Below are 23,509 nucleotides of genomic sequence, written 5' to 3' on the forward strand. Positions count from 1 at the left end.
CTGGATCCTTACAGTCTGGCCTGCCTGAAGCATCCACATGCCTGGCTGGCTCCTTGTCACCCAGGCAGGTGAAATATAAAGATACTTCATAAGAATAATTCTTGGATGTAGCTTAGTTTAAAAGCAATTACTTTTAGGGCTAGGGATATTGATCAGTAGATAAAGTATTAAGATTTGAATTCTCCACAGTCATGTAAAAGCTGTGTGTGGCAGTATGCCTGTAATCACATTGGGGAGGCAGAGAAGTGATTCTGGGGCTTGTAGGCCAGCTAATTTAGCCAAATCAAAGCTTCAAATTTATTGAGAGAACCTAGTCTTCCTGTGCAAATTCATATACCCTCACGTACCACATAGAACAATATGTTTCAAAAATACTGAAATTTAAACATGTTGAGTATATATGTATTAAAGATTGTAAGAATAATCATGATCAAAATGAAACTAGGTGAGCTTCTGAAAAATTGGGATTGAGACTACATAGCTCTGAAACATAACATATGAAAACCAGCACTCTTTATAGTAATAAGCAGTTGTCTTCTAATTTAAGGTTTTTAAAAAGACTTTTAAATTATATTTAATTTTTTTGTGCAGATCGTCCCTTTCTTTGAAGCCAGAAGATGAGGACTATCAGATGTGTGAAGGAATTGACTTTGAAGAAATCATTAAATATGATGGACAACTTCTAAAGAAGAAATGTAGATCTATACACCCTTCTAAGAAATCATTTGTTATTAATATTGTCCCCGAAAAAGATAATTTGACTTCTCTGTCAGTGTATTCAGAAGATGGCTGGGACTTACCATATGTAATGCACTTGTGGCCACCTATCCTCATTCGGAATCTTCTTCCCTACAAAATTGCTTATTATTTAGAGGTACTTGATACCTTCTGCATGTCTCCTTGTCTTTGTAGCTTGATTTATTTAAAGTTATAAACAAATTTTGTTAAAGCTGTAACCAAGATGATAGCATTACTTCAAATTAATGTAAGTACTTATCAAAATGAAAATTTTAATATCATGCCTAAAAAGACAATTTAGGGCCTCCAGCCCTCAGAGCCAGAGTTGAACCTCTACAACTCACAACTCCCGTAAGTTGTTCTCTGACTCTACAGCAGGCCTTAGCATTCTTTCCCACATATAATAAATAAACAAAAGAAGTAATTTTCAAAACAGATAATTTAAAAGAAAATATTTTCATTAATTTATCTTAGAAGTCTACTAAGCTGTATATAATTATATACAAATAATATGTGATTTGTACAACTATAAATAAGCTTATACAATAAATAACATAGTCGGGCCGGGCGGTGGTGGCGCACGCCTTTAATCCCAGCACTCGGGAGGCAGAGGCAGGTGGATCTCTGTGAGTTCGAGGCCGGGCTGGACCAATAGCCTCCGAAACAATACAGAGAAACCCTGTCTCATAAAAAAAAAACCAAAAAAAAAACATAGTCACCATCTGATAATACCATTTATTTTATAGCCCTTTCTCTTCATATGCAGTTCATATACAGTGTGTTTGAATGATGGATAATGACTCATGAAACAAACAAGGAAAATTAGTATGTGAAATACCATTCAAGTGCAATACCTATACAATTAAAGTTTGTATTTTTTTTCTATTAAGTACTCAAATTTAGATAATTTTGTCAATCCCAGTTCCCTCTTCCTTCCCTGTCCCCACTGATCCCCTCCCTATTCCATCCCTTTTCTGCTCCCCAGGGAGGGTGAGGCCTTCCGTGGGGGATCTTCAAAGTCTGTCATATCATTTGGAACAGGGCCTAGACCCTCCCCCGTGTATCTAGGCTGAGAGAATATCCCTCTATGTGGAGTGGGCTCCCAAAGTCCATTTGTGATTCACTGCCAGAGGCCCCATAGATTAACCATACCTCCAAACTGACATCCACGTTCAGGGGGTGTGGGACAGTCAGTCCTATGCTGGTTTCCCAGCTATCAGTCTGGGGTCCATGCGCTCCCCCAGCTCTTTCTGTGGGTTTCTCCAGCATGGTCTTGACCCCTTTGCTCATCACTCCTGCCTCTCTGCAACTGGATTCCAGGAGTTCAGCTCAAGTTTAGCTGTGGGTGTCTGCCTCTGATTATATCAGCTGCTGGGTGAAGGCTCAAGGTAGTCATCAACCTCATTATCAGAAAAGGGCATTTATTGCTTAGATTGTTAGTTGGGGTCAACCTTGTAGATCTCTGGACATTTCCCTAGTGCCTGATTTCTCTTTAAACCTATAAAGGCTCCCTCTATCATATATGGTACCTCCTTACTTGCTCTTCTGTATTCTTCCCCTGACTCAATCTTCCTGCTCTCTCATGTCCTCCTCTCCCCTCCTCTTCCAGATTCTCTTTCTTCCAACTCCCTCTCCCCTCCCCCCATGCTCCCAATTAACTCAGGAGATCCTGTCCCTTTCCCCTTCTCCGGGGGACCATGTAAGACTCTCTTAGTGTCCTCCTTGTTTCCTAGCTTCTCAGGCGATGTGGATTATAGGCTGGTAATACTTTTGCTCTATGTCTAAGATCCATATATGAGTAAGTACATACCATGTTTGTCTTTTTGTGAAGTAGGAAAAATTAACTTATTTTTTGTTTTGTTTTAACATGTGACAAATTACCATAATGATAAGTAGTTGGTACTTGGCCATCATGACTTGAAATTGTATCCTACCTCTACCACTTACTAACTTATGTTTTTGGGTAGATTAAACATTTTTATATTTTATTAAATGAAAATAGTGATAAAACTTATATGATTAAGTCATGGGAAAAATCAAATTAGTGAAGTATATAAGGAATTTACTACAATACCTCACAGGTACATGGTTGCCATTTATTAGCCTCTTAAGCACTACCAACATTGTTTTGTGGAATATTGTATGTTCCATGTACAAGTTCACCAATTGATGTTATTTAAAGCTTAAGAAATTCTGTTGTAATGGTAGGAAAGAGCTGGGAAAAAGACACTAGAAAAGTCTTAGAGATAAGAACAAGTAATGAAGGTGTGAGTGGAAAAAATTAATGATTTTTTTGATATCTAATAACATGAACTGATAATTAATGAATAGATAAAGGCATTGTTTTTAAAACTGGCAGACAATATGTGGGGTTTTTTTGCATTATAACAGCTTTCGTATATTTTTTTTGTTTTTTTAGTTATAAAACTACAATAACTAGTAGGTAAGTTAGAGCTTATTTTAGTTTTATTGATTACGGAATTACAGTTACAATGTACTGTGACGTTTCTCTTGTCATTTAATGTTAGCCTTTTATAGGAGTTTATCTAGAGCCTTTTAATAAGGATAGTTACTCAAATGTAGATCAAGCACTAGGGCAGAGTTTCAGCTTGAAGAACACTGGTGACTAGCTGACAGTTACTTCAGAAGAATTTTGTATAGTATGTGGAAAAAATAGGTGTATTTGGGAGTGTATTTTTTAGAAGCATATTTAAGTTTGTTTTCATTTTTGCTTCTTATTCCAGGGCGTTGAAAGCACAGTTTTTACTCTAAGTGAAGGACATTCATCACAGATTTATAATGTTCAAATGGACAAAGCCAAGCTGCACTTAAAGTTGCTTGACTATCTTAATCATGATTGGAAAAGTGAATTTCATATAAAACCTAATCAACAAGACATCAATTTCATCAACTTTACCTGTCTCACAGAAATGGAAAAAACTGATTTGGATATTGCTATCCATATGACCTACAGTACTGGTCAGACAATTGTGGCATTTCATAGTCCATATTGGATGGTCAATAAAACTGATCGGATGTTACAGTACAAAGCAGATGGGATCCACCGAAAGCATCCTCCTAATTATAAAAAGCCAGTTCTCTTTTCCTTTCAGCCAAATCACTTTTTTAACAACAATAAGGTATGTGTCATTTTTTCTAACTTTTGCTCTTTAAATAAAATTGTTTCAGGTTTTAGAGCTCTGAACAATAAAATGTATAATTTAGATAGAACTAACATTTGTTAAATATTTGAGGTTAAAAAGGTTAGTATAATTGGGTACAGTAGCATGTGCCTGTAATCCCAGCAGCTGGGAGGCAGGAGAATGTTGATTTTTGAGGGCTGTATATGTATATAGTAAGTTACGTCTAACCTGAGCTACATAGGAGACCCTGTCTTGGAAACATCTAGCCAAAACAGTACAGTAACCATTAAATGTTAAGAAAGATTTATTACATTGTCAATATAAGGGTTTTTTTTTGTCTTACATGCAAAGCTTCCATACCATACACATAGAGATGGTATCTAAATTGTAATTTATCTCTATTTCTTTCCCTAGGTTCAGCTTATGGTAACCGATAGTGAGCTCTCTGATCAGTTTTCAATTGACACTGTTGGTAGTCATGGAGCCATTAAATGCAAAGGCCTAAAAATGGAGTACCAAGTAAGTTTCTTCTGTACTAAAGAAATCTTCGTAAAAAAATATATTTGTTGGCCAGGCGGTAGTGGCGCGCGCCTTTAATCCCAGCACTCGGGAGGCAGAGGCAGGCGGATCTCTGTGAGTTCGAGGCCGGGCTGGACCCTGGACCGACAGCCTCCAAAACAATACAGAGAAACCCTGTCTCGTAAAAACCAAAATATATGTTTGTTGGATACTTAAATTATATAAGTGTACAATAGTAATAGTTTTCAAACAGTCTTATTTGTTTCCTTAGGTTGGTGTCACTATAAACCTCAGCAGTTTTAACATTACCAGAATTGTGATATTTACTCCTTTTTATATGATTAAAAACAAAAGCAAATACCATATATCAGTGGCTGAAGAAGGAAGTGATAAATGGCTCTCTCTTGACTTAGAGCAGGTATGTAAATAAATATCATAATGTATTTATATTGCTTTGTTGAGTGCATGATAGAACATGTGAAAATACCACAGTGAAACCCAATTTGTAAAGTCAATATATGCTTATTAAAATGTACTTTTAGTTGTGATTTACTTTTGATGTTACATTCCTTAAATTATCATACACTGTTTTAATTCCCTCATACCCTAATTTTGTTTCAGTTCCATCAAACTTTATTGACTTTCTTCTAGGTTTTTTTTAATTATTAAAAACTAGTCATTTGCTCTCTAGCTTAATCAGGATAGTAGATACTGCCAATTCTAATAAGTTTGGTTAAATAACTGCATTAAAAATTTGGAAATAACAGCACTAGTAGTGTAAATATTATTAAAGAGTTGGAAATTATTCATTTCCTCACGAAGCTGTTGGGAATGCCTTTATATGCTAAATCAACTTGCTTCTTGGAAGAAAGTAAGAGTCACTTAAGAGTGAAATGTGTGTTTTATGTCAGACAGGTTTTGTAAATGATGGACTGAGGTTGATATATTACCTAGTTTGGAAGAATTATTATACTAAAATGGTAAGAGTTTAGAAAAGTATTTGCTATTCATGATTTTTTTTTCCTATACATAAAATCAATCCTTGGATATATTCTTGAAGTTTTAGGGTTTCTATTAGGGTTGATTTTGAAGTAAATAACATCAGTTTTTTTGTCCACTGAAGTTTTATTTTATCTTATTTTTTGGTTGTTTTTGATGAAAGTTAATTTAATTTATTCAGTCATCTTCAAATATTTTTTCTTTTTTATCTTTTTTTAATTTTAAAACAATCTTTTCTCATTTTACATACAAATCCCATTTCCCACTCACTCCCCTCCTCCTGCTTTCCCCAATTTCACCCCACAACCCCCACTCCCATCCACTCCTCAGAGAGGGTTAGATTTCCCATGGGGAGTCAAGGAAGTCTGGCACATCTTTGAGACAGGACCAAGGCTCTTCCCCCCCCTATATCTAGGCTAAGCCATGTATTCCTCCAAAGAGAAGAATGGGCTCCAAAAAAACCAGTCAAGCACTAGGGATAAATCCTGGTCCCACTGCCAGTGGCCCCACTGGCTGCCCAAGCCACATAACTGTCATACCTATGCAGAGCGCCTAGTTTGGTTCTATGCAGTTTCTTCTACCTCAGCCTAGAGTCAGTGAGCTTCCACTAGCTCAGGTCAGCTGTCTCAGTATATATCCCCAAAATGGTTTGACCCCTTTGCTCATATTATCACTCTTCCCTCTCTTTGACTGGACTCTGGGAGCTTATCTTTTATAACAGTGTTTTTTGTTTTGTTTTGTTTTTATGTCAAGTTGTGGGGGGTGTTGGTTTTTTGTTTGTTTTCGCTTGTAATGTCTTATCTTTCCCACCAATATCTTTGGTTTCCATTTTCTTGAAAATTACGCTATGATTCCGTCATTTCTTTGGAAGTAACTGGGCTTTCTTCTCTAATTGCATTATAGGTCTTTTTTTCTCTTGTTAATTGATATCACATCACTGTGTCTGTATATGAATTACTAGTTATTTTCTGAGGTACTTATTATATCTATGGATTATTACTTCTTTCTATAAAACTTAAAACTAACGACTCTTTAAAAAAACTAATGACTCTTTAAAAATTAATTTTACTTCATTCTAAGGTATAACAAGTTAAACTTTTATATTACCTAAATCTTCCCTGAAAACTTAGTTTAAGTATTGACCCATGAGATTGATCTCTCAATAATGTGGTTATCTAGGGAGTGATAACACAGAATATAGACAAACTCTAATGAGAGGTGAGTTTTTGACACTTTTGAGAGATAGTAAAAAAGACAAGTATTACTGGAGAAGGGAAAAAAGACAAAGCCATAATGGGAATAAGGGGTAATTATGCAGATTTTTGTAGCAATCACAAATATTTTACTTTAAATTGAAATAGGGATCTGTTCAAAAGTTTTGATCAGTCATTAAAAATATTAGAATTTTCTGGCAGTATACTGTGTAATGGCTAGCAAAATATTTCTTAAAAAATTAATAAATTAGAGCCAGGAGTTGTGATTGACTCCTTTAATCCCAGAATTTGAGAGGCAGAGACTGGTTCATGTGAGTTGAAGCAAGCCTGGTTTACATAGTGCTTTCTAGGACAGCAGGGAGTAAGACAGGAGGGCCTGTCTTAAGACACAAAAACAAAACAAAAAAGATTTTGATCAGTGATTAAACATAGTAGATTCTCAATCAGTGTTTTCCAACTTAACTTTTTTGTAAGTTTTCAACAGATTCTCAGTAAGTTTGTTCGTAGTTTTTCTCAGTCCTTCCTGCCAGCTCCCAAATCATGACACAGAGACTTCTTACTATGAAAACTTAGCCAATAGCTTAGGCTTATTTCTAAGTAGTTCTTACAATTTAAATCAACCCGTATTTTTAAATATACCTTCTTTTATGTGGCTCAGTTACCTTTACTTTGTAAAGCCCATGGTGCTTGCTCTGCATCCCTAGCGTCCCCTCAATATCTCCACCTTCCTCCAAGCATTTCTCTGCCCCAAAATTCTGCCTAGTTCTTGACCATGTAAGTTTTTATTAAGCCAATTCCAGTGATAGGTCTTCACACAGTATAAAAGATTATTCCACATAATAAATAAAAAGGAAAAGTTTTAACTCTAGTATACAGTAAAACTATATATAATAAGAACAATTATCAAGTAAAAATTATATTCATTATATCCAGCCCATTGGTATTTGGAAAATTTAGAGAAAATATTTCATTATCTATACTCTCTTGATGAGTATAAACTTTTGTACCGAATTTGCTTTCTATCATAACTAAGGAAAATATAATTATCTAGTCTTCAACTCCATCAAAGACCCCTAAGGATATATTACCCTAGTAAACAGGAAGTATAGTACAAGCCACTTCCAAAACTATAGAAATGACTGAAACAACTGTCTACCTGGACAGTCACCCGAGGTTCTTCTGTAATGTTGGGGCATCCAATCTTGGGCCTTATGGGCATAGAATATCTGACAGGAATTTTAAAGGACTGTCCCACCTTATTTTGGCAAAGTTCAGCATTCATCTTCCTGTATGTCCTGCAGAATGTCTGGCAGACTTTTCTATGAAGGGTATTTTGAAGGACTTCCATCTTGTTTTGGCAAAGTTCAAGAGTCACTTTGCTGTGTGTTCTGTTTGTCCAGTTTGTATACCATACTGTCAGCAATAGAGGCAAGGACAATTCTTTGTCCATTGGCTAGCCTTGCCACAATGAAAGGAAACTTCACATGTAGTTCCTTTGTTGCCCATCATCGTCACTGAAGTAAACTGGTGCAATCTCTATAGTGTTTGAAGAGCACCTGTCTATCTAAACTATATCTCTGTTTTACCTTGAAAGCATATATAACATGGCCACAAATTTTTAGAAGACTATCTACTAACCTGTATTTCTTAATTATCCTAAATTGCTTGTAATAATAAGTTTCAAGGACTAGAAATTAACATTACATTGTTAAATGAGCTGCATAGGGTGATGATAGCAAGTGTGAACAGAATAGTTTACTTGCTACTCTCTAAGATTTAAATATGTACGTTTTTAGTGTATCCCCTTTTGGCCTGAGAATGCCTCCAATATTCTTCTTATTCGCGTTGAAAGCAGTGAAGGTCCTCCCAAAAGGATACATCTTAACAAGCAAGACAGTTGTATTTTATTGCGATTGAATAATGAGGTGAGTGATTTTTCTTGATGTTCATGACTGTTATCTTGTGTGTATCATCAGAACAATTTGTGTGTGTGTGCGCGCACTACACTTTGCTTTCAGTAAAGGAGGAAAATCATTTCCCAGTGAATTTCCTCCTTTACTGAAAATTAACCACCATTTTAAAAAGGTAAAACAAATATAAAATAATTCATTATATAGAAAGCTAGTGGACACATTTAGAATAAACACTGGAATATACTCAAATTTGTTTGCATACAATAGTTTCATTGTTTGCCAGAAATGACAAAAGTCTGGGTTGTCTTCTAATTCTTCATAGAAAGTGAGTCAAAAACTATTCTATGATGCTATACCATAGTGAACATACATAGAGATATTGTGGAATATTAACTAGGCACAGATGTGTTACATTTGTTTATGCTGTGGAATATTGCCTTAATTGTGTAAAGATTGTTACGTTTGTTTATTCTGTATTTTTTAATTGTGTAAAGGTGTGTTACTTTTGTTTATGCTGCATTTTTATTTAATTATGTAAAGATGTGTTGCCGTTTTACCATGACTGCCTAAGGATAAGCAGGAAAGGGGTAGGCAGGGTTGCAGGCAGAGAGAATAAACAGGAGGAGAAATCTAGGCTGGAGAAAGAAGAATAAGAGAGGGGAGGATGAGGGACAGAGAAGGTGAGATACTTGGGGCCAGCCAGGCAGCTGCCAACCAACAGACACAGTGTAGGACATGCAGAAAGGTAAAAAGCCCCAAAACAATATGTAGGTGAGAGAAAAAGATTAAGTTAAAGAAGGAAAGCTAGCAAGAAACGAGCAAAAAAGAAAAAGCCTGCTACATACATCCAATGAGTAGTTTTATTATTAAATGCTACCAGTTAATATTCTTAGCAAGATGATCACATTAATTTTTTTTCTTTCCTTTAAGCTTGGAGGAATTATTGCAGAAGTTAATTTGGCTGAGCACTCTACAGTTATCACGTTTTCAGATTACCATGATGGAGCAGCTACATTCCTACTAATAAATCATACCAAGAATGACCTTGTTCAGTACAATCAAAGGTAAAACGATTGCCACAATATAGTAATTTATGATTAGGAGATTTAGTTGAGTAAATGTAAATTGCTTGTAATGATTCCTTAAGATATTGCCATTAGTTTTATTGAATTTATGTTAAAGCGATCTCTTTTTAAAACATTGTATTCAGTTATATAGGAGTAGAACTGACTTGGTATTTATAATTATTTTTAAATGAGTCAAAGACACATGGAAGAACTAAAGCCAGTGCCACAGCAGATTTTGAAATCTGCTGAGGAATACATTAAAGTCAGTCATGAGTCCCCAGATTTTGAATTTTGTCTCTCTCTCTGTCTCTCTGTCTCTCTCTGTCTCTCTCTCTCTCTCTCTCTCTCTCTCTCTCTCTCTCTCTCTCTCTCTCTCTCTCTCTCTCTCTCTCACACACACACACACACACACACACACACACACAAACTAAACATATTATGTAGTGGTCTGTGAGTACCTCTGCTGTGAGAACCAGCCTCTAGCAGTTCAGGGTTTAAGGGGGAGCCAACAGAGTTAGTATACTATCATTCAACTTGACTTTTCTATTTGAGGTATAAAACTTAGTTACATGGGGCCAGCGAGGAGGTACAAAACTTAACTATATGGGGCTGACAAAAAAGGGAAAAACACACATCTCAAGCATTCAAGCATGTCATGATCTTCATCTAAGGAGCTGATGAATGGCAAGCCTTCAGCAGGTCAGAGAAACTGAAGAGATGTAGAGTCAGTAAGCTACTGGACAGATAAACAGATACACAAGGACTTTTCTGAGGGCCAAAGCTTAGTTCTTCATTTTATTATTCTTGTTGCTTGTTGTACTTATTCTTTTTCTGTTCTGTTCTTCTACTCTGGTGTTTCCCTTCTGTCTCCTTTGATGTTTTCCTTTTAACTTTCCTTCTACATCTTTCCTGGTGTTTTCCTTCTCTCGTGTCTTTATTTTTTTCCCTTACAGCTTATATACCCTAGTAGAATATTTCAAGCAATATAAAAATTATGTTGTTATATACTATTTTTCAAGTGAATGATTACATCGAATACAAGTAAATGGGGTATGTTTTCCATATACCTTATATGGTTAGATATTTTACATATTACAGGTGAAAAACATGTTCCAAGAACTGACATGCATTTATATCCAAGCGAGTTGTTAGAGATTAACAGAATGTAAGCAAGCAAGTATTTTTCTCAGCCAGTTCTTTTGCTGGCAGGCTGCATTTTGCAGTTTCAAAGACCAATGATCTTATTATCTCAAAAGGTAATCATAAGAAATCTTAGAAGCATCACAAATCTAAACTTTTATATATGAAAAAGAATCAGTCACCTCTGCTTTAAATCCTCAGGGTGCATACCTATTCATCAGCAGTTTTTATATCAGGAAGCTGGGGGCAGAAATGGGTACAAGGAATTATGTGTCATCTCTGATGGTCAACCTCACAAGAAAGGCACACCAGCTGATAATAAATGGACTGCTTTGTTCTTGTCCCTAACATTAAGGAGTCCCTCAACTGTGTACCTTTCTAAACTTTATATTGTTTCCTTGAATTTTTCACCTCAATGCTATTAACAAAAACATCATGAAGCTTTGTTTTGGCTATGATATATGCCAAAACCTGTGAACACATCTCTCAGCATTAAAATTAAAATAACTTGAGCTAACAGCTTCTGGGACTCAATTGTTTTTCTTAATCATTATCCTAACCTACAGTCTATATGGCCCCTCAAGAGAAACTAGTATGACATTACTTTCCTGTTTTCTATCCTGTTGAGCCCCTACTTTATCAGGGGCAGGGGGCAGCAGCATATCTTGCTTTTACTTATATTTGTTTTCCCACTAAGCTAACCTCCATCATAATTCCTTACTATGTTTATTGAAGATCCTCAATCATCTAATTATATTTAAGCTAACACTATTATTTTATAAAATCATTACTTCAATTAAAGAGTACATCTTAGGAGAAAATCATCTTCATAATAATCCACAGGTAAAAATGCCCAGTGGAACAGGGTATTTCCATGATATAGTCACACCACATTAAAGGCGGTAGGGATCTCTTCACATCCATTCACACTATGCTGGTTACCAGAGACAAGCATGCAAAGACACAGCTGAAGACAGAGTTATGAGTTCGCCAAACCAAGATGAATCATAAATAGATGTTTATCGGTATGAACTTATACAGATAACATAAGTAACTGTCATGGTGTTCCTGCTCCAAGATTGCAGACCCCTCCCCGATGCTCTCTGCCACCCAATGGGCTTCTGTCCCCTGCTCCTCTACCTTAAACAGGTCACATCTGGACCTATAATCACACCCAAAGGACATGGCCACTGTTAGAGGTTCACAGGCAAGATGTGGCTACAATTTCCCTTTAGGTCTAAAGAAGGTTTGGGCTTGATACGAAACTATATACAATGATAGCAAATATCAAGTGTGCTTTAAGAGAAGGAAAGGTAAAAACATAAATAAATTAGACTTACAACCAGTAAAGCTTCAACACAACAGCAGCAAGAGACATTTCTGGGGCTGAAGCTCTCAGGGGCTTTTCCTGTCCCAAGATTCATCCATCAGTGTCTTGTGTGCTGATGGGCCAATCTCCTGAAGTCAATAGCCACAAGTCAATAGCCACCTGCTGCTCCTCCTATAAGCCCACTGGCATCTGTGTGTGTGTGTGTGTGTGTGTGTGTGTGTGTGTGTGTGTGTGTGTGTGTGTGTGTGTATACACACACATGGTTGTTGTATTTGCCTGGGGGCTAGAGGCAGATGTTGGTTACCTTCCTCTCTGACTCTCCTTATGGACAGGGTCTGTTAACGAATGAAGAGTTCATTGATTCATCAAGACTGCCTGGACAGTAAGTACCAGGAATACTCCAGTGTCTGTTCCTTGGTTGTTAAGATTACAGGCTCATGTCACCATGCTAGGCTTTTACATGGGTTCAAGCAAACCAATCTCAGATCCTCATGATTGTAGCAAGCACTTTACTAACTGAGCCATCTCCCCAGCCCTGAACTGTTTTTTATAGTTTTTAAAAATATGATATGCCTAATTTTCAAATTTTTGTCAAACAATAGATACTTTTTTTCCTTGCTCCCTAATACCATAATTAAATATCAGTGGATTAGGATGGCTATTAACATCATTTATTTAGATTTTCTGTGAAGCTTTGTCTCTAAGTGCTGCTAAAGTTTCTAAAGCTGTATATTCCTCTACTTAGTGACTCCAGGCTACCTCAAATTTGCTTTTTCTTGTTTTTTTATTTTTATTTTTATTTGTTCAATTAGTTTCAGTGCACTTATGCACACATCCTTCCCCTGATGTTTAGTTATAATTGTTGATTAAATAAAAAAAAGTGTTTCTAGACTGCCTTTCTAAACACTTCTTTCCGTGGTGTGCCTATTACACTACAAAGCTAAGGTCTTTATTTCCTGAACATTTGGAATCTGTCCCTAGGTGTTTCCCTGTAAGATGAGCCTGACTGCTGAAGAAGTTCCTTGTGACCTGTAATTGCTATACATAGGTTTTTATTGCACCTTTGCAAGGTGCATTTCTCCATGTTTAAGATACATACAGATATATAACTAACATTCATAGTTTTCTTTTTATTTGAATCCTCATTGCTACCAAAGATGAACTAGATTAATTTTTTATAAGGAGTATTTTTCAATTAATCAAACATTAAATTTTTCCTTTGAAGACAAAGTTATCTGCTAATCAGCACATTTGCCCTTGTTTTTTTTTTTTTTTTTCCTCTGATATATGAGGAATACTAGTGGAGGTTCCCTCTCGGTGTCTTCAGTTCCTTTTTAAAAAGTGATAAGTGGCTGGGCTTTGGTGGCGCACGCCTTTAATCCCAGCACTCCGCAGGCAGAGGCAGGCAGATCTCTGTGAGTTCAAGGCCGGGCTGGACCCTGGACCAACAGCCTCCAAAACAATACAGAGAAACCCTGTCTCGTAAAACCAAAAAAAAAAAAAAAAAAGTGATAAGATAGTTTTGTGAATATTTAAGAATTTGTTGAATAAGTCTGTCATGTCCTATATATAACAATTGTTCATTTTAATTCTCTAGTAAATAAGCATTAAAGAGAGATAATCTCTCTAATCCCAGCACTTCCATGGTTTGATATATTCCTTTCCATGCTCCTTTTCTCTTTTACCTACCCATTTACCGATTGAATTTTTAGCACTATGGCAAACATAAATTCTTTCAAAACATAATTTTTGGTGAATATATATTTAGAATTTTGCTCATTTTCCAAGTCTATAATGTTAATATTTTTATTTAATGTTTTTCTTCTGGTGTCTAAACATAGTTCATTTAGTGACCCAGGCTAGCCTTAAATTCAAAACTATCTTGCCTCTTCTTCATAACTACTGGAATTACTCAGTGCCATTAGGTTTGGTTATTTGTCTTTTAATAGAAATATTTAACCCATTTTTATAACTGAATTTTATCTCTTGCCTTGTTCGTGGGTGTGTATGTGTGCATGACTGCATGTGTGCTATGTGTGGTGTTCCCATGAGTGTGAATGCATGTATACAGTGTGTGTATATGAGCCCAAAATACTTGTTTGGTGTCTTCAATTTCTCTTCATTTTATTTGTTGAGGTGGGCCTGTGGCTGTACCAGGAACGCATAGATTCTGGCTGGTCTTGCCCAAGGGATCGCTTGTCTCCGCATTCTGAGTCTAGGTTTTAGGATACTCTTATCTAGGGATACAAACTCTGTTCTTCACACTAATGCTACAAGCGCTTAATCCGTGGAGTCATATCCCCTGTCCTTTACCACAATATTATTTCATATATTATCTAATAATTTGGAAAAAACTTGTCCTACTTGTGGATATATGAAATTAACATCATATCTAATAAATTTTCACTTTTTGTTGTTATTGGTGATTAGTTTTGAATCTGGGTATTAAACTCAGGGTCTGCACTACTTTTGAGCTAAATAACTTTTGTCTTTATGTGTATGTGGGTGTGCATGCCGTATTTGTACAGTTGCCCTCAGAGGCCAGAAAGGGTTTCAGGCTCTCTAGAACTAGTTAGTAGTTGTTATAAGTCTCCTGAGGTGACTGCTGGAAACTGATCCTGGGTCCTGTAGAAGAGCTACACGTACTTTTAACATCTGAGCCACCTCTCCAGCCCCTGTGTAGTTCTAATTTAAAGTAAAGCAAAAAGTAATTTTAGATTCTTGAAGATCTTCATTTTCTCAGAAAAAAAAAAGTTTACCTTGAATTTTCTTGTTTTCCTAGGGAATACATTTTTTTATTATTTTCATTTTAAATAGCTTGTTTTACATGTCAATCCCAGTTCCCTCTCCCTCCCCTCCTCCCGCACCTCCCCACAATCTCCCCCAGCCTACCACCCTATATCCATTTCCTTCCACATAGGGGATATCTAGAGTCTGTCATTTCACTCAGGGCAGGGTCCAGGCACTACCCTAAGAGTCCAAGCTGAGAGAGCATTCCTCTTTGTGTTATAGATACACGATGTCTGTTTGTATGCCAGGGATAAACACTGATCCACTGCCCAGGGCCCCATAGGTTGCCCAGGCCTCCTCACTGACTCTCACATTCAGGGGATCTGGATCAGTCCCATGCTGGCCTCCCAGCTGTCAGTCTGGGGTCCAAGAGCTCTTCCCTGTTCAGATCCAGCTGTCTCTGCTGGTTTTGCCAGCCCATTCTTTGCCAATTTGCTCATCGCTCCTCTCTCCATGTCACTGGGTTCCATGGGTTCAGTTCAGTGTTTAACTGTGGATGTTTGCCTCTGCTTCCATCAGTCACTGGATGAAGGCTCCAGGATGGTTATGGACATCAAGTTCATTATCAGGAATGGGCATTCGAGGTGGTCTCTCCACTATTGCTTAGCTTGCCAGTTGGTGTCATCCCTTTAGATCACTAGAGGTCACACTGGTGCCTGATCTGTCTTCTAACCTATGATTCCCTCTTCTTCCTATTCTACCCCAAACTCAACCTTCCTGTTTCCCTATGACCTACTCTCTCTTCCTCTTCTCCCCCTCTCTTCTTTCCAGCTCCCACTCCCCCCCCCCACCCCTTGCCGTGTTCCCCATCTGTTCAGAAGATCTTGTCTCATTCCTCTTCTCTGGGGTACCATGCATATCTCTTAGGTTCTTTCCTGTTTCCCAGACTCTCTGTCAGTGGAAGTGCAGACTGTCACTATCCTGATCCATGTCTAAAATCCATATATGAGTGAGTACATACCATGTTTGTCTTTTTGTGACTGGGTTACCTCACTCAGGATGGTTTCTTCTAGTGCCATCCATTTTCCTGCGAATTTCAAGATTCCATTGTTTTTTTCTGCTGAGTAATACTCCAGAGAATACATTTTTAATTGGAAGAGGCATAATATTCTGAAAGGAAATATAGATGTTCTCTTTTTATCGTGTAAGGGAAAAAAAAAAACCTCTTCTAGTCCTAATTAGAATTTTTTACAAATCTCAACTAATGGAATAACAATGAAATATTATTTAGAATTTTATGTTTTTATCAATTGTGTATTTAATTTATTCATATCTTTATTACTTATTGTCAGTTCTCTCAATGAAATCGAAGATTCCCTTCCTCCTGGAAAAGCAGTATATTACACATGGGCTGATCCAGTGGGCTCGCGAAAGCTGAAGTGGAGTTGTGGGCAAAGCCATGGTGAAGTAACACATAAGGATGTAAGTGCTAAGTTGATTATTATGGAGTTCTCACCTGCCTTTCTGTTTTTTATGCAGGTCTTCTTTTACTCCTAGTTGATTTTAAGGCCTGCTTTTTGCTATTCTGTAAAAGCTAGCAAAGACTTTTAAAAGCAGTATTAAAGTTATTTTTAACTTTTGCCAATTTTATTTAGGTTTGTCTTTTTCAAATTCTAACCAGAAGCTAAGTAGAAATGGAAACTAGTAACCAGTCTGTTATTTCTCTAAAGGAGTATGCAAGGCCATAGCAAGAGTTGGCATTTAGAAGAACAGCAAAGTGTAGTCTTTTCTTGTGGCCATTGTGCAGAATTTAGTACTATCACACTTGGTCTTCTCCAAAAATACCAAGAATTGCAAGTCTGATTTTGTCTATATCTTCATTTGTTATTACTGTAATAGAGTGGATGTGCTTGAAGTTTTTCAGCATTTGCTTCTCAAGTATCTTTGCACCGTACTGACAGTCACCTTAACTAGATTTCAACTCTGCAAGGTACCTAAACTAAAAAGAATTCATTTCTCAGTGGCAAGCTGTAAAAAAAAAAAATGGTGATCATTTCAGGACTGAAATTCCTGGTTTACAGCTCTTAACCACAATCCATTTTCCAGCCTTCTACAAATAATTTTATTTTGCATTTTTCTTCAATAAAAAGTATTTTTACCAAATAAGAAATTCTGTGTTCGGAGTTTTTGTCTTTTCATGCTACTTGTACCTTTTTTATATTTTAGTTTATTTTCTGTGTTAGTGTATGTGTGCCTGAGTACTACGTGCATGTAAAGTAGGCGTACAGGTTCCCATGAATGTCAGGAGCCACTGTCAGATTGTCTGAACTGCATGCGTATGATACTTGTGAACTGCTTGATGGGGGTGCTGGGAAATGCTTTTAACCACTAGCCACTTCTCCAGACTGCCTGTCCTAGCTGGGTTTTCTTTTTCCTTGTCTATCAGTATGAACTTTAATGGATTTGATTTTGTAAGAAGATTTCATATAATTAACTTTAATTTTTAAAATTTTTTGATTAGCAGGTTTTGTTTTCTTTGTTTGATTTGGTTTGGTTTTTGAGAAAGGAGCTCCCTAAATAACCCTGGATGTTCTAGAACATGCTATGTAGGCTGACCCCAAACTAAGGAGATCTGCCTGCCTCTGTCTCTCTGCCTCTGCCAAGTTCTAGGATTAATGGCCTATATGAGCTCTTGATTATTATATTGCATAGTTAAATAATACCAATAGTTTGAAGTTTATAAAGGTAAGTCTGAAACTTATTATATTAGAGATTCAGATCATTTTGAAATACCTGTTTTCTTAATTCTCTGTACTTCTAGAATGGGTTATTTTAGAAGTTTTTGTAGGTAGTACTATGATACCTAGGTAATAATTTTGTGGTAACTTCAATTTTTAATTTCTGTGTATTATAACTAAACATGAATTAAATATTAAACTTCTCTATTAATCAAAATACGTAACTAGATTTCATAGTTGAATATTAATTTGTTACATTTGTTTTATCGTTGAATCTAAAGATCTGATATAAGTACAATGTTCATTAATTTAATTTACTTTTTATCTATATATTATTATTGTATGTGTAGATTTGTGTATATGTACATGCATACAAACATGAGTAAAAGTGTACCATAGGCCAACTTGAAGAGGTCAGAGGATAGCTTGTGTGAATCAGTTCTCTCCTGTCATGTAAATTATTAGGCTTGGCTACATGTATTTTTACGCACTGAGTCATCTCATTGGCTCCTAACACAGTTTTTATAAAGGAGATTCCCAAGTAACCCTGTTGAAAAATCAGTGCTTTATGTTTGTGATTGCTATATACGACTTTTGTTTGTCTTACATTTTGAATCAAGGGATCCCACTGTAACCCAGGTTAGCTTAGCTCAAGGCAATCCTTTTGCCTCGGCCTCTCAAGTCCTGTGATTGTAAATGTAAGTTATTGCACCCAGTTGCTTCAGTGCTTTATAAGGTTTGTAATTGTGATAACAAATACCTTTGTCTTACTCTGCTATGTAAGGAAATGTGAAGTTGAGGCTTAAACAACCTTTATTATGTACTATATTTTCCATATAGTTAAAATGCAGTAAAAAAAGTATACTATTTTGTGTTGTTGGTTTAGCTTATAGGACTTGTTTGTATTATGATCTAAAAGTACTTAAACAACTGATTTTACTTCATGATTAACAGTATCATTATCATGTAACAGCTGACATCAGGTTATTTTAATGAGAAAATTTTCCAGGTATTGTAAAAATATTCATTCTGTGGATTGTCACGAATTGTCTGAACTAGCTCATATGAGTGATAACTCTCTCCAAGTGTTATGCAAGTGTTCATTTAGTTTGCTTCCTCAGCTTTAGGAAGAAAAGCTATTCATATTTTATGATATAAATGTCAAATACAGATTTAATGTTTGTTGGATACAAACTGATTCCCTTTTTTGTTTATTTTTTTTGGATGTTTTCTTTTAGGATATGATGACACCTATAAGTGTGGGAAGAAAAACTATTTATTTAGTTTCATTCTTTGAAGGCTTACAGCGTATTATTTTATTCACTGAAGATCCAAAAGTGTTTAAAGTAACATATGAAAGTGAAAAAGCAGAATTAGCAGAGCAAGAAATTGTATTGGCATTACAAGATGTTGGAATTTCACTTGTCAATAATTACACAAAGCAAGAAGTAGCCTATATAGGCATTACAAGGTTAGATGCATTAATATTAGAAATAATGTTTGGAATAATATTTGAAAAATAAATCTCAGAGTCTGTTCCTAAAAGACTTTACCTTATTTGGCTTCCCACTTTATCTCTACTCCTAGTGTGTTCCTACCATGCTGGTAGTCCCTTTGTTCTTCATGCACCACAGTTGTCTACTGCTCTAGGTCTTGTTAAAACTGGTCACGTGTCTGAAATGTTGTTACCCTCTTTGCCTCCCTAAAGGCTGCAGAAATTTCACCTTCTCAATTCAGCCCTACTGACCTTAATATGGTGTTTCCTACCATTCATGGTACCCAACACTGCAGATCTGTCTTAGACAATCTACATTTTCTTATGCCAAAAAGCATTTTCCCCTCCTACATAGTCAAATTGATTTATTCATGTCTACTATTATCTGTAACCACCTAGTGAAAATGAACAGTGACGGGAGCTCACTGGTATTTTCCTTCTTCTTGCAAAACTATAAAAGCTAAAAAGTACTATTTGAGTAATTTTATGCTTTACTGTTGGCAAAACTTGGGAAGAGGTTCTGTAGTTTATATGATACACAAATTTTATTGTTATAAATTAATACTGTGATTTCTGCTTTCATATGTAAGTTCTGATGTGGTTTGGGAGACAAAACCAAAGAAAAAGGCAAGGTGGAAGCCAATGAGTGTAAAACACACTGAGAAGCTGGAGAAGGAATTCAAGGAATACACAGAGTCTTCACCTTTGGAAGACAAGGTTATTGAGTTGGACAATAATATTCCGGTAAATTTAAAAAGTACTTGTGTGAACTTTTAATTTTACATTCTAATTTGAATTATTTCTGAATTTTAAGGAGAAACTGACTTCTTACAAACATAATGAATGTAGTTAACACTAATGTACTGACTTCATCTGACCTATTTTTATATTAAGAATAAATATTCTCTCAAGATACCAGATGCTAATTATTTTTAAAGTAACAAGAAGCAAGGTTATTTTTATTTTAAGATTTGCATTATTTTATTAAAGTCAGTTTTAGTAATTAAATATGAAAAGTGATACATCCAAGCTATAATCTTTATATGTATATTTATATTAATTTTAATATGAACATAAAGATTTGAATATTAAATTTGTATTTTAAAAGCTTCCTTTTTGTTTTGGGTTTGGTATGGTTTGGTTAGTTTTGCCCTGGATGGCCTAAAACTCACCATACAGACCATGCTATCCTTGAGGATGGCAATCCTCTGTGTATGCTTCCAGAGTACTGAGATTACAGACATACACTAGTGTGCTCAGCTTAATTTATTTTTTTAATTTAGCATATAAAGTAATGAATTTCGTGAATATATCATTATACTTTGCGCCTACTCATTCCCCTGACTCTACCATCCTCTTCTGTAGTCTTTACTTTTTAAATTACTGTATCCTAAAGGTATTTTCATATAAATTTATAGTTTTAATCAGTGGTTGAAAAAGTCTCATTGTTGGGTGTGGGTTAATATTTTTTTTTTCAGGTTCGCTTAACACCTAGTGGCAATGACATGAAAATTCTTCAACCACATGTGATAGCTGTACGGAGAAATTACCTCCCTGCACTAAAAGTAGAATATAATACATCTGCACACCAGTCATCATTAAGAATTCAGATTTATAGAATACAGGTGAGTCTGGAAATGAAGACCCAGGCACATTCCCCTGGTCTGTTTTATCTAGCACAAAACCAAAGAAAAAAGCAAAATGGTAGCCAATGAGTAGAAAGCACATTGAGAAACTGGAAAAGAAGCCAGGGTTACACATGCCTGTAACCCCAGCACTTGACAAGCTGAGGCAGGAGGATCACCATTAGTTCAAGGCCAGCCTGGGGTACAAAACATGGAGTAGGGAGGGATAGCTTGGGAGAAAGAGAGAAAGAAACTAAATACAGAAAAGATAAAGAGGGAGTGAAAGAAGGGAGGGACTGAAGTTGGAGATGTGAAGGTTGTACTGAATCCTCATGTTGTATCAGCTGCTTGTTGACTAGTCTGAATCTAGTTCTGAAATTCTGTTATTGTGGTGGGGTTGAATACGTGATCTGCTGTGTACTGATTCATGTTTCATTTTCTTAGATCCAAAACCAGATTCATGGTGCTATTTTTCCTTTCGTGTTTTATCCTATTAAACCTCCAAAGTCTATCACAATGGACTCAGGTGTGTGTTAATTTTTAGGTTGTAGTATAGTTGTATGGCTAATTGTTTTGTTGTTGTTGTTTTGGCTATAAGGTAGCATTCTCAAGTTTAGTTTTTCAAGATCATTAGATAATAAAACTGCTTACTGAAGAAATAGGAATTATTCAACAGAGCATCCTGTGAATGCTGAAAGGTTACTTAGAAAAGTATGTATTGGCATTTTTAGAAATAGGAAGTTTAACCATATTGCTGATATGTAAACTAATAATCTATAATATTTAAAATATTAGGAACTGAATTAAACAATGAGAAAATTTTGATTTCATTTTTTAAGAAGATTTTATTGTGTAGTTTATGTGTATGCCTGAGAGTGTATATATGCACTCTGTGAATGCCTGGTTCCTAAAGAGGCCAGAAGAGGGCGCCAGATCCCCTGCAACTAGAGTTACAGATTGTGTGCTGCCTAGTGTGGGTGTAGGAAAGAGCAGCAAATGCTCTTAATCCCTTAGCCATCTCTCCAACCCCCAGATTGAGCATTTTTCTGACTGGTTCTGTGTTCTCCAAATGAGAATAACTGACACACTTTCTTCAGCCCTTTTCTCCCCTCTATGCTTCTTCTGTCTTGCTTATTGATCCCTCTTTACCATCCTTTCTCTTTGCTCCCTACCACTGTTACCCTCTACCTCTCTCTGCTCCCTTTTCTGTTGTTCTCAACACAGACCACCCCATATCATGAATTTCACACTTTTGAGTGGCTTTTCTTCATAATTTCCTGCACATCTTTAACCACCTTACATGCATTTATGCTAATCTCCTTAGAAGCATGAACCATGCTAGTCTCTAGAATATGTTTTCACAATTTGCTGATGATTCTAGTCCATACCTCTAACTTAAAGTCATTAATTTTTGTAACTAGTTATCCTTAAAGTGGCTGCAGATTAATAAAAAGTAATCTGGGATCTGAAATTAAGACTAAATGACCTTGTATATGTCATCAGTTTAATTGCTGCTGCTGATTTACTACATTGATTTTCCACTGACATGTATATTAAATTGAAGGGAAACGCCTATTCTTTGGTTTAAAATGTGATGAGCATAATTATATTTTTAATCTGCACAGCACCAAAGCCCTTTACAGATGTCAGTATTGTCATGAGATCTGCTGGACATTCCCAGATATCACGCATTAAGTAAGTGTTTCATGTATTTCTTGTGTGTTTATTTAATTTTTTATGTCTAAACATTTGAATATTTTTGTTCTTGTTAAAACTTAATCTCAGGTGAGTCAAATATTTAAGTATAATGTAATAAATTTTAAAGGAAAAATGAAGTCTGTTGAGTATTTGATAATCTTAGTGAGAAGAATACCTAAAGGCTAACACAATAGCTATTTCTGGATCTTGGGTATTTTATTATTTTTATATGCATCTTTTTCTGTTTTAAGTTATTTATACATGTTTTAGAAACAGCAACAAAAGTAGCATTTCCATCTTTACACACAACTTATTCATTCCAAGAAGCAGACTATGGACCACAGTATCCATCTAAGTGATACTCCCTTTTTATTTCTTACTCCTTATTACTGAGATAAATAATATTCATTCACCTGCTATAAAAACCAAATGGAGTATTTTAGAGCTGATGAGAAGTTTTAGTGGATAAAAACTGTAGCGCAAACCTACTAAAGCCTGAGTTTGATCACTAGCATGTTCATAATAGTGGAAGAAAAGAACAGCCTACACATGTATTGTGTCATACATCACACACACACACAACAGATAAAATTAAAAATAAATAATATATTGTTACTGTGTATGTATGGCTAAACTGCTGTTATCTTTATTTTCTGATTTTCTTTAAATTTTTTACATTTATTTCTACTTAATGAATGTCTTGCCTGTATGTGTGTCTGTATACCATTATACATGCCAGATGCCTGCTGAGGCAATAGAGGGCATGGAATTCCATAGGACTAGAGTTACAGACAGTTAATGAGTCCTCAGGTGGGTGGTAGAAATCAAACCCAAATCTTCTAGAAGAACAGCCAGTGAGTTCTCTTAACCACTTAGCCATCTCTCTAGCTACTTAGATTGATGTTCAATTTTCTCAAAAATTTTAAAACTAAAAGACTTTTAGGATTTGCTTGTTTAATTAAAATTTTTATTTAAATATAATGATTTGTCACATATAGTTTTAGTTTGCTCATCATTGTTGCTATGAAATGGTCTTTCATAACTTTTTGTCACAAGTCAATTTCTTTTCTGTGGCCACTTTCCTATTTTTGAGTTTCTTGCTGTTATAGCATGGTTCATTACTTTCATTCCTTTAGTCCCAAGTTTCAAAGTTCTTATTT

At 35.8% G+C, this 23,509-nt stretch overlaps 1 protein-coding gene across 4 annotated transcripts in view; it reads left to right on the forward strand.

The window, feature by feature from the left end:
- Vps13a (vacuolar protein sorting 13 homolog A) overlaps positions 1-23,509 on the forward strand; it is a 170,575-nt gene that overhangs the window by 110,481 nt on the left and 36,585 nt on the right. For all 4 annotated transcript variants that reach the window (XM_040746689.1, XM_040746703.1, XM_040746695.1 and 1 more), the window contains 12 exons: positions 592-874; positions 3,483-3,878; positions 4,296-4,400; positions 4,672-4,818; positions 8,410-8,538; positions 9,457-9,590; positions 16,146-16,275; positions 18,770-19,002; positions 19,617-19,770; positions 20,505-20,651; positions 21,096-21,177; positions 22,277-22,346. In XM_040746689.1, coding sequence (XP_040602623.1) covers positions 592-874; positions 3,483-3,878; positions 4,296-4,400; positions 4,672-4,818; positions 8,410-8,538; positions 9,457-9,590; positions 16,146-16,275; positions 18,770-19,002; positions 19,617-19,770; positions 20,505-20,651; positions 21,096-21,177; positions 22,277-22,346 — 2,010 coding nt within the window. The remainder of the gene's footprint in view (positions 1-591; positions 875-3,482; positions 3,879-4,295; positions 4,401-4,671; positions 4,819-8,409; positions 8,539-9,456; positions 9,591-16,145; positions 16,276-18,769; positions 19,003-19,616; positions 19,771-20,504; positions 20,652-21,095; positions 21,178-22,276; positions 22,347-23,509) is intronic.

This window comes from Mesocricetus auratus, unplaced genomic scaffold (genome assembly GCF_017639785.1).
Source record: "Mesocricetus auratus isolate SY011 unplaced genomic scaffold, BCM_Maur_2.0 Super-Scaffold_4256, whole genome shotgun sequence".
In the NCBI taxonomy this organism is placed as follows: Eukaryota; Metazoa; Chordata; class Mammalia; order Rodentia; family Cricetidae; genus Mesocricetus; species Mesocricetus auratus.